An 11952-nucleotide genomic window follows, 5' to 3' on the forward strand; every position below is an offset into this window, starting at 1 on the left:
CCACCGACATACACTTGTGAAGGAATTACCAAAGTTATGCTGGACCCGACATACTTATGCCTTATGGGCAGACTTGGCATAAGTATGCCGGGTCCGGAAAAACTTTGATAATTCCTTCACAACTTTATGCCGGATCCGGCATAAAAGTTTTCCCATTAAAAGTATGCCCCCAACGGCATAAACTTGTTAAGGAATTACCAAACTTATGCCGGTCCCGACATACTCATGCCTTATGGGCAGACTTGGCTTAAGTATGCTAGGTCCGACATAACTTTGGTAATTCCTTCACAAGTTTATTCCTGATCCGGCATAAAAGTTTGCCCATTAAAAGTATGCCCCCACCGGATGAGGGTACCTAGGAAGAATTTCATTGTCCTCCTTCCAATATTATTACAGAACTAAAAGGTTTCATGGTAAAAACTTTGTGTGTGGCCTCTTCCACTCATCGTCATGTAAATGCTGTCAACAATTATCATAGTGTTAATACTCATGAAAAACTAGGCTTAGATATAATGGAACAAAATCACGACAACTACTCTTTTCTAACACTACCCCATAATATATTAACAAGAGCAGTTATAATATATCCAATACAGGAAATGTAGCAAAGAAAGTCTTTAGGCCACATTGACACAAAAACCACTTGAATTTTAATAGAGCATTTTGATGTCACTAAAAATCTGTAAAAAGTTGACATGAGATCTCAAAGTTATGCCGGACCCGACATAAACTTATGAAGGAATTACCAAAGTTATGCCGGACCCGGCATACTTATGCCAAGTCTGCCCATAAGGCATGAGTATGCCGGGTCCGGCATAACTTTGGTAATTCCTTCATAAGTTTATGCCGGGTCCGACATACACGCGACCCAAACCTTGCCTTGCGGTTTTCTTTTTTAATTTATGCTTGAGCGGGGGTTCGAACTCAGAACCTCATAATTTCTGCGTGAACGCTCAGTGTTGCAATGCGAAGGGCAAAAATTAAAGACCAGCAATATGAGAGGCATAATTTAAAGACCACAAATATGAGGGACAAAATTTAAAGACCACCCCAAAAGAATGGCAATTTGCGCAAAAAATTGCATTCAAAAGCCATTGGGTCCAAAAAAAAAATTTGGGCTTACATACCAAAAAATTGCACAAATTGTCCTTGATATGGATTGGTCTTTAATTTTGTCCCTCAAATCGTTGGTCTTTAATTTTTGTCCCTACATCTCATTTAATAAAATTTTGTGGGCCAAAGCATCCTTATTCGATTGTCTACAAAATCAGAGATTCTGGGTTCGATCTCAGCAGAGTTAAAAAAAAAATAAAAAAATCCCACGACAATACTTTGATAGAAAGTACGCCTATATGTAACTATGCCCTATCTGGCATACTTCTGCATAACTTTATCTGTACATAACTTACGCCTGACAAGACATAATTTCTACGTAACTTTGTCCGAATATGCATAGCTTCTATGAAACATTACTTTGCGAAATTAGGTCATAGATTTGAATTTCCTTTTTGTTTTTTTCGATACCAGAAATATTTTCGGCCATTCTGTTAGTTAAAAGTGTCAAAAGGACAAAAATTAAAGTCCACCCCAAACATTGGGTCCATTCGTGAGAATCTAAGTGTTGGGCCTATTTTGGGCTTTGAAAATAAGATTCCTAAGCTCTACTGAATTGCAACTGAGTAAAACCACCTTCTCTGCTCCGTTAACGGCAGCAATTCCTCCGCCGCCGTCTCCGTCGACTGAAAATATGGAAGTAAAGAGAGTGTTTATAGGAGCAGGCTGTAACAGAGTTGTTAATAACGTCTCTTGGGGTGCTTCTGGTTTACTCTCTTTCGGTTCCCAAAATGCCGTTGCCATTTTCGACCCAAAGGTGTTCCCCTTTTTTTTCACTTGCTCAATTAACTCCTTAAAACTTGTCAGTAAATTACTCTTTTTTTTTCCAATTGAGCTCTTGAACACGTAATAAATAGGCCCTCAAACTGGGTCTCTAACTGGCAAGCGTGCCCTCCAACTTTAGGTGTGCTAGTAGCTAGTAGGATCTCAACTTGTATAAAGTTGAATAAGTAAACACGAATGTTGACGTGACACCTCCATTATTTATGTGCCATGTCATTGCCATGTCAGTATTTGTGTTTACTTGTTCAACTTTGTACAAGTTGAGGTGCCTATTTGTGCACAACTAAAGTTAGAGGGCATACTTACCAGCTGAGGCTAAGTTTGAGGGCATGTTTATGTATTATGCCTAGTTAAAGTTAAAGACATAGAATATGTCAATCTTCTTAATTATACACATCGGTCTTAATTGGAACAAATCTTGAGGTTTTACAGGTTATTGAGGCTAATGCGTATAATTAAATAAGGTGACATATTTTAACACTCTATTTGGATGTTGTTTCTTGTGGTTCATTAATGTACAGTATAGTATGGTATGGTACGGTATAGTATGATGTTGTATTATATTGTACTGTATTAATGAACAATCTTTCGTTGTGGTTTAATAACATTTTTATTGTTTGGTTTGATTGTAGGGTATTGTATAGTAGCATGTAAGTTTACTAAAATACCGTTAACTCTTGATTAGATTTATATATATATATATATATATATTAATAAACTCACGTAAAGGATAAATAGTAACTTTAAAAATAAATAGGCTGTGGAGGGGTTGATGGTGGCGGTGGTGGGTGGTAGGGTGGGGATGGGGTAGTTGGGGGTAGGGGTGAGGGTATAATGGAGAAATGAAATATGTAACCGCGCAAAAAACACCAAATCCGCTGTTACAAAAATTGAACTTTTTCATGGTTATATAACCACAAAATTACAACGGGTTTACAACACCATACAACATAATTTTATGAACAATGGATACAAACATGATTTCATAGAAAACCATACATTAATGAACCACAGGAAATAACCATCCAAACAGGGGATAAGTGCTTAACTTATCTATTAAATACGCACTAGAGATGGCTTGTAATTTTTTTTTAATTTTTTTTTGAAAAGTTGAATTAAAAGTGTCTAATTAGAACACTGTCATCTGTCCAGTTGCTCAATTGGAACAAAACATAGTATGTAAATGAAATAATGACAAGTTTAATGGGCTCTCAATGTATTAAGATGTAGTTCTTTTTTTGAAATTTATGTTCTAATTTTTGTTTATCAGACTGCTCAAATATTGACTACACTACCTGGTCATAAAGCTTCTGTGAATTGTACACTTTGGCTTCCCAATAGCAAGTTTGCATTCAAAGGTACTGCCTCTTTTTTTTTTTAAATTATTTTTTTAAACCTTAGATATTTGTGTGCTTATGTTTGACACTTTGATACAGTTGTTCCTACATTAGTTAGTTAGGTTGCACAATTTAAGAGTTAGGTGATAGAAGTAAGTAGAATTTAAGACTCCGTTGCTGAAACCTTCTGCCATTCCTCTTGAGAGTACTGATTCTAGATGCTATATTGATTGTTAGAGACATTATTCTGCAAGTGTTTATCAAGGGGCAAAGAATGATTCACTGGAATACCATACTAGAAGCTCTCAATAGTTTTCCATGTTAAAAGGCTCTATGCTGCTACATGATGAGGAATAGCCATGGAATCCTCCTGCAAAGGGCCATGGCTAGACTGCTGATAGCTAAGCACTGGGTTGCCTTATAGGAATTTGTTGATTTGGTTCATACTTGTGAGTACTGATTCTAGAGTTCCATGAGTCAGTCTGTACATACACTTGTTCACTGGTTGAAACGAAAATTGTTACTTCGACCCAAAAAAAAAAAAAGGAAAGTGGTATAAAATAATGGTTTGGTTAACTAATTAGTTATGTGCTTGGATAAAAGTGCTTAAACTGATAATAAGCAATTGATGTGTTTGGTAAAAAAATGTTGATAAGCTGTTTTTTTGACAAATTCTCTAGGGAAAAGGATGAACACAGATACGGAACGAGGAAGTTAGGTCTTTTTTTTTTTTTTAATTCTTTTTCGAAAAAGGTATTTTGAGAATTAGAAAAAATATCAAGGATAAAATTTTAGTAAATAAGCTGAAAATCATAAGTTCGGAACGACCAACTTATGGATTTTGGCTGATTTTGTCTTATAAGCATTTAGGGTTTAAGGTATTTACTAAATGCGTAGTTAAGCCAAAATGGGTTTATAAGCCAGTTTAACCAGCTTATAAGCTTAGCCAAATGCCGTCTAGGTCACTTCTCACTTACTTACACTCTTACTTACTTATACAAGTGGTTGTGGAGAACTAGTATCATTAGCTGTTCATAGTACAATACTTCAGCTGAAAATCAGGGGAAGGACCTAATTTACTAATATTATATTAGATCTTTTACTTGCTCATAACTTTTGCGCAACGTAGTTGTTCGATAACATACAAATTACCTGCTTCACTCATCACCTTTTTACTCGAGTTGCTAAATATGTAAATATTATACATGTTTGTGATGACTGGATATTTAAGCTAACTGTAAATAGTTTGCTAAATGTAGAAAAAATGAGCAATTTATAAAACGCTCTTCTTCTGTTTCCATTTTGTTGGTGATGGAGAATCTGTGGTTGTTATGTCTTTTTGTTTCTCTAGTATTAATGAATATGAGAACCAGCCCAAATATTTGCTTTTCTAGAGAATTTTTTATTTCCTGGCAGAAATAATCAAATGCTCCTAAGGAGTAAGGTCTGTCCCTGCAGCTTCTATCAATTATTGAATAAAGCTTTTTCTATTGCAGCTAAGCATATGGAACAGCATTTTTTGCTTTCTGGAGATGCAGAAGGTGTAATAATTCTATGGGAGTATTCTCTTGTGGATGCCAAGGTAGTTCTTTGGGTGTTCCAATATTCTCTTGTTACCCTTCACTGGTTCCCTCAACTCCCAACAGAAAAAGAATGATAAACTAAGGGTATAAAGGAAAATGTTTTCCTGGAAAATAAGTGGTTTTCGTACTTATTTTCTTGTGTTTGGTATGTAAGCAGAAAATATTGTTCCAAAAGCATTTGTGTAATAATCTAGGCAAATACTATGGGAGTTGGAGCCGGGGCTAGGGGTATAGGGGATATGGGGGTGGGGATCGGGGGTGGAGTGTGTTGAATGGTGGGGAGGACACAATCAAGGAAGTCATTTTCCTAATTTTTAAGGAACTTCTTTTCCTAGAGAATATTTTCCAAAACATTTGTCCAACCAAACATGGGAAAATTGAAAATATTTTCTGGAAAATGTTTTCCGTCATACCAAAAAAGGCGTTTCATTTTCAGGGAATGGGAGGGGTGAAGATGAAAAGACAGTTCAAGATGGTAAGCTGGTATATGATCATTTGAGCTGTTTTACTATCACTAAAATTGTGGTGAAGGAAACAAAATGATGAAGAAATGAATTTCCTTGAAACATATTCACAAGACTCTAGAATAGTCCGTTATAATATCTACACTTTGTTTTCTGATTTTTTTATTATTCTCCTTTAAAAAGATGTATTTGCCTTGAAGTCCTTCATATTTTCTTGTCTTAAAAGCACAATTTATTAGCATCTCTGTTCTCTAAGTAGGTAAGAAGGCAGTTGGTTGCAGTCTTTGCTTGAGAATTTAAAGAAACAACAGTAGATTATTCTTCAATTACAGCCAGTATTCATGTTTGACTCATTATTATTTTCTTTGCTGCCCGATAGTGGAGATATGTCTTACAAGTGCCACAAGCCCACAAAAAAGGTGTTACCTGCATCACAGCGATCATGGTGTCTCAGGAAGAAGCTGTTTTTGCATCTGCATCCTCTGATGGCACTGTGAATGTATGGGAAATAGTACTTCCATCTACTCGTGGAGGTGAGGACATAGTTTGTTTGCTTCACAGTCTAGCTTTAGTTGTTACACGATGATCGACCTATCAATAAAAAAAGTTGTTACATGATGATCAGTAGGGGTGTAAAAATGGGCGGATTGGGCTGAATTCGGGCTGGTCAAGATGGGGTAATTGACCTGCCTAAAAGTTACTTGGGTTGAAATAGGTTGTGCTGACATGGCTAAAAAGCGGGTCATAACCCAACCTGCTCAATTCTTACCAAGTTTTTAATTTATTTGATTGTTTATAACTTTTTAAGTACCTAATAAAACTATTTCTTTCTTTATTATGGCTATGTATAACATATCCAATGAAAATTGTATTTAAAAAAAATATATATATTTTGATAAGGTTTCTATGGGCCAATTTGGGCTGACTCGCCCAATCTTGAGCTCGTTTGGCGGGTCATGTTCTCATGGGATAATTTTGCCACCCCTAGTGCTAATATTACCTTAATGTTTGTTCTGGCTTTTGTAGGTGATTGCAAATTGTCATGCTCGGATTCTCTGTTTGTTGGTCAGAAACCTATGGTTGCTCTTTCACTAGCAGAGCTCCCAGGGAATAGCAAGCAGCTGGTTCTGGGCATGGGAGGATTGGACAGCAAAATTCATCTATATTGTGGTGAGAGAAATGGAAAAGTATGAAACAGCAATTCATATTTCTTGTTCATTTGCTTACTTAACCATCTCCTTTGCTAATAATAAACCTATGTTTCTGTTTTTATTTCCTAGTTTGCTCGTGCTTGTGAGTTAAAGGCTCACACAGACTGGATTAGGAGTTTAGATCTCTCATTGCCTGTGTACGTGAATGGTGAAACTAGTCTTCTACTTGTAAGTTCATCTCAAGACAAAGGCATACGCATATGGAAGATGACCTTACAAGACTCTTCAGCTAATAACAAGAAGCAACAAACAAGCTTGGCTTCTTACATTAAAGGTCCTGTGCTTGTAGCTGGCTCGTCCTCTTATCAGATCTCTATGGAAGCTCTCCTCATTGGACACGAAGATTGGGTATACTCAGTGGAATGGCAGCCCCCATCGACTGAGTGTTTTCAACCGCAGAGCATTTTATCTGCATCAATGGATAAGACAATGATGATCTGGAAACCTGAAAAGACAACTGGTATCTGGATGAATGTAGTTACCGTTGGGGAATTAAGTCACTGTGCTTTGGGATTTTATGGTGGGCACTGGAGTCCAAATGCAGATTCTATTTTAGCTCATGGATATGGTGGATCTTTTCACCTTTGGAGAAATGTTGGTGTTGATTTTGATGATTGGAAGCCACAAAAAGTTCCATCTGGACACTTTGCTGCCGTGTCAGACATTGCCTGGGCTAGATGTGGGGAATATATGATGTCTGTCAGTCATGATCAGGTAATCTTTTTGCACTTAGAAATTCAAGATTTTCGGAGTCTTTTTTGGAATGGTATATGTTGATTTAAGCTAATTGTCAGCAAATTGGTGACATTTCTGATTTTCCTGCCTAATAAACACCTTGTTAATAAGAAAGAATATTACGCAAGTAATATTTCCCAAACTGATTTAAGCTCATGTTTGACTTAAACGAGTCAGTGATGTATAGATTTTGGAAGGAGTTCAGGTAGGAAATATTACCACTTTGGAAAGTTCCTGATTTGTTTCTTAAACTTAATTATGTATCACAAGTCTAGCTTTTGGAAATATTTAACAAGATTAGTCTTGAACTGCGGTTATAATGGTCAATTATCCATGAATGTTATCTCTTGATGTTTACTTTCTCTTCTGCTGAATACATTATCAAACTTCTGAGCTCAATCATCATTTTTTTTGGCAGACAACTAGAGTATTTGCTCCTTGGCTTAATAATACAAGCTCAGAGAATGAAGAATCTTGGCATGAAATAGCTCGCCCTCAAGTTCATGGTCATGACATAAATTGTGTCACAGTAATCAAAGGAAAAGGAAACCATCGTTTTGTTTGCGGGGCAGACGAGAAAGTTGCCAGAGTTTTTGAATCTCCTTTATCCTTTCTGAAGACATTGAGCCATGTTACGTCAGATGACCCTAGTTTTTCTGCTGACATTCCAGCTGATGTGCAGATATTAGGGGCAAATATGTCTGCTTTAGGTCTATCGCAGAAACCTATATATGTTCAGGGTGAGTTTTCCAGTCTACTGTGTGATATCATTTTTGCATAATAACACATAAGATATTCATTTATTTTTCCATCATCACTTTGATGTTATGGGGTGATATATAACTGAGTTGTTGACCTGTCAAAATTAACTGTAAAGACCTCTTAACCAGAGAAAATGACAAAAATGGTCCCTTATCTTTGAGCAATTTTGGTCCTTTAAGTTTTGCTAAAATTGAGCACCTTTGGTCTCTGTCAAATATTTACCGAACTTTGATTGTTAAATTTTACTGGGACTATGAAAATGAAAAATATTTAACGGGAACTCACATTTGTTTACGTACAAATTTTGTAGTTTATGTTATTGTGGTCTATTTTAAGAGTCTGGTGCAACTTTTTGAGGTGCAATTTCTATTTTTTTTTGGTCTACTTTTTGTGTCTGGTGTATTTTTTTATGTTGTGGTTTCTGGAATTTTAACGGAAATTACTGGTGTTTTTGGTTAATAATTTTCTTCAAAAGTTCCGGTTAAACTTAACAAGTAGAGTTTGGTAAATATTTTACGAAGACCAAATCTGTACAATTTTGGCAAAATAGTTGATACTTAAGGGACTATTTTGAACCTACTACCTAAAATAACGGACCGTTTTTGTCATTGTCTCTCTTAACCACATGTTGAATTAGGCTTAATTTGAGGTGTTACTGAGTCTTTTTCCAAGTTTGCTTATAGAGCTGTGATAATCTTATGCACACTGTTCTGATACAAATAGAGATTATCCTGAATGTTTCCTTTGAAGACTCTTGTATGTTTTAAATCTCATACACTCTTTTGCAGCAGCATCGACACCAACAGACAGAAGCAATACGGAAGGTTTTGATACGCTAGAAACTGTTCCGGAAGCAGTTCCAGTTGTCTTGACAGAGCCACCTATTGAAGAGCAATTGGCATGGCATACTTTATGGCCGGAGACACACAAACTCTATGGTCATGGGAATGAGCTTTTTGCTCTATGTTGTGATCACCATGGAAAGCTTGTAGCTTCTTCCTGCAAGGTTTAGCGGCCTTTCCCTGGTTTCCCTTCTATTGGGTGTTAACGTCGACGCATGGTTTTTCCTTGGCATATGCTTACTTGAATATCCCGTTATAGCAGTCAACTTGGTTATATTTTTGCTAAGTGCCCTGATAACGTTGGTTTTCGGTTTCTGTTCTTAGAGCCCGTTTGGTTTTAGATGATTATAAATAGCTGATAAGTATTACGTGTTGATAAGCATTTTTAAGTGCTGAAATTAGTTTGATTTTAAGCAGTTACGTGTTTGGATAGAAGTGCTGAAACTAATAATAACCAGCTGATGTGTTTGGTAAAAAAGTGCTGATAAACAACGTTTTTAGTAAAATGACTAAAATACCCTTAATTTTTTACCAAAAATAAAATTTAAAAGTATCTTTGTATGGAGAAGATTAATGACTAATATGGAAGGGAGGAGAAGTAGGAATTTTGTTTTGGAAAAAAAATTGAGAATTAAAAAAAAATTACTCCCTCCATCCTAATTTAAGTGTCTTAGTTTGACTAGGCACGGAGTTTAAGAAATAACGAAAGACTTTTGAATCTTTTGGTAAATTAAAGATGTGTATAATACTAAATGTCCTTTGAATCTTGTGGTTATAAACTTGCCATGTAAGATGTTTGAATTGTCGGCTTACTAAATGTAGAAAGAGGCACTCTTTTTGGGACAGACCAAAAAGGAAAGTAAGACACTTAAATTGGAACGGAGGGAGTATTAAGGATAAAACAGTAAATATTTTTGTCAAACTAAAGTGCTTAAAGCTGAACAACTATAAGTTGAGGGAGACTAACTTATGGCTTTTGGTTGACTTTGGGTTATAAGCACGTGGCTTATTTAAATAGTGCTTATAAGCTAGCTTGACCAGCTTATAAGCTTAGCCAAATAGCCTCTTAATATGCTTCAATAAAATATAAAAATAGAAGTACGCCTATCCATATATGGTGTTAATTTTGTTCAATATCTTGACCATTAGAAGCCTCCATTTTATTGGTGTGGAGGGCTAGTTAAGGGGTAGCTGGTTTTGATCCTGCGGCTTTCTCACTCTTATGAGAAATTAAACGCCAATCTGCTCATATTGTGTAACTTACTGGTGAGGCTCATTACCTCAAAAAACTTCTTTGCGTTGTTAGGGACCTTTGTGAACTATAGCGACACGTGATGGAATTCACAATATTCTTCTAGATACTCCTTTCAACTTCTAATGATGTAATTCTTTTCTTGTTTTAATTAATTGTGAATACTAATTATGCTGTGAATATACAATCCTGCAGGCTCAATCAGCACCGGTTGCTGAAATATGGCTATGGCAAGTTGGTACGTGGAAGTCGGTTGGCCGTTTGCAGTCTCACAGTTTAACAGTGACCCAAATGGAGTTCTCTCATGATAACCAGTATCTGTTGGCTGTTTCAAGAGATCGCCACTTCTCTGTTTTTCGAATCGATCATAAAGGTTTGTTACTTATTGGCTTTGCCTTTTAAGTTTTATGCATCATGAGCAAGACTAGGCTCTAGAAATAAATCAAAAATAACAACAACAACAACCCAGTGAAATCCCACATCGTGGGGTCTGGGGAGGGTAGAGTGTACGCAGACCTTACTCCTACCAAAAATAACAGAAACTCCAAAATTTGTCCCTCTGAATGTGAGTTCCGCTTTTTTTTTCTTTTTTTTTTTCTTTTTCTCCATAGTTCTTGTCAAGTCTAATAGATAGAGTTGGGTAAATATTTGACAGAGACTTGGCGAACTTAAATGACCAAACCTGTTAAGTGCACATACTTAAGGGACTATTTGAACCTACCCTCAAACATAAGGGACTACTTTTCTCATTTGCTCATGATGAAACTTTTTGTTCTAGTTGTTATTTTGTCATGTGCTCAAACTCGTCTTTGTGTTATGCAGGAACTGATGAGATCAATTACCAGCTTGTAGCTAAGCAAGAAGCACATAAAAGAATAATATGGGCATGTTCTTGGAACCCATTTGGCCAAGAATTTGCTACCAGTTCAAGGGACAAAACTGTCAAAATATGGGCTGTGGAAACTGAAACCTCGGTGAAGCTACTTTTGACACTTCCCACTTTCAAAAGCAGTGTCACTTCCCTGTCTTGGTTAGGTCTAGACAGCCATGGCAATCGCGGGCTTCTTGCTGTGGGAATGGAAAATGGCCTGATTGAACTTTGGAATTTAAATGGGCATTTATCAGTCCAAAACGCTTCTCTTGCTGTTAAATTCGATCCATTTCTATGTCACGTGTCCACTGTCCAACGACTATCTTGGAGAAGTCCCCAGAAGAGCAAAGATTCTGAGACCGTGCAGCTTGCCTCCTGCGGAGCTGATCATTGTGTGAGAATATTTAGGGTAAAGGTTACCTAAGCTAAACAGTTTTTTAGTGGTAGATAGACGTTTGTTTTAACCTTGTATTGCTGAAATTGTTGTATCAACTTATTGTTATGGTAATAGTCAACTAATTAGCAAATGTTGGAGATGGATCTGATTGTTAGAGTTTCATAGTTCTCTATACCAATTTTCTTATATTCGGTGTTTGCACCAAATCAATAGATGCATAATATGCATTTGCATGTAAACTTGTATCAGTTAACCATGATGCAAGTAAAAATTTACAGATGTTATTTAGTACTCTCCCTGTCTCAATTTATATGAACTTATTTGACTGAACATGAAGTTTGAGAAAAAAGAAAAATCTTTCGAACTTGTGGTGTAAAAAGAGGCACATATATTTTGTGTGACTATATATCATTGCATAAAGATTAATTGTTTTCACATATAGAAATGGGATCACAAAAATAAAAAACGGAGGGAGTATAATATGTTCCTTCACTGAAACAAAGGGTCAAGCGTATGCACGGTTTGAGAATTGATGCATAACAGACTCGTTCCTCTACAAGTTGAGCCCAACTTAAAAGAACAAAAAGGAAGTATCTACCATG

At 36.3% G+C, this 11952-nt stretch overlaps 1 protein-coding gene across 2 annotated transcripts; it reads left to right on the forward strand.

Annotated features, from left to right (window-relative positions):
- Window positions 1-1606: 1606 nt before the first annotated feature.
- LOC132605667 (elongator complex protein 2) lies at window positions 1607-11536 on the forward strand. 2 transcript variants are annotated; one of them, XM_060318827.1, is made up of 10 exons: window positions 1607-1870; window positions 3167-3254; window positions 4730-4815; window positions 5660-5813; window positions 6307-6467; window positions 6561-7205; window positions 7645-7966; window positions 8777-8994; window positions 10278-10455; window positions 10905-11536. In XM_060318827.1, the coding sequence occupies exons 1-10, from the start codon at window positions 1748-1750 to the stop codon at window positions 11375-11377; spliced, it is 2448 nt and encodes an 815-aa protein (XP_060174810.1). In that variant the 5' UTR covers window positions 1607-1747; the 3' UTR covers window positions 11378-11536. The 2 variants fall into 2 exon arrangements, with proteins under 2 accessions (XP_060174810.1, XP_060174811.1); XM_060318828.1 differs by having other exon boundaries at window positions 8780-8994.
- Window positions 11537-11952: the final 416 nt, after the last annotated feature.

This window comes from Lycium barbarum, chromosome 8 (assembly GCF_019175385.1).
Source record: "Lycium barbarum isolate Lr01 chromosome 8, ASM1917538v2, whole genome shotgun sequence".
Classification (NCBI taxonomy): domain Eukaryota; kingdom Viridiplantae; phylum Streptophyta; class Magnoliopsida; order Solanales; family Solanaceae; genus Lycium; species Lycium barbarum.

Bases quoted from the DNA above. Each gene is read 5' to 3' on its own strand.
- LOC132605667 (XM_060318827.1), top strand. From the start codon at position 1,748: ATGGAAGTAAAGAGAGTGTTTATAGGAGCAGGCTGTAACAGAGTTGTT. The intron at 5,814-6,306 runs GTGAGGACATAG...TGGCTTTTGTAG, and splicing joins ACTTCCATCTACTCGTGGAG to GTGATTGCAAATTGTCATGC. The intron at 10,456-10,904 runs GTTTGTTACTTA...TGTGTTATGCAG, and splicing joins TTTTCGAATCGATCATAAAG to GAACTGATGAGATCAATTAC.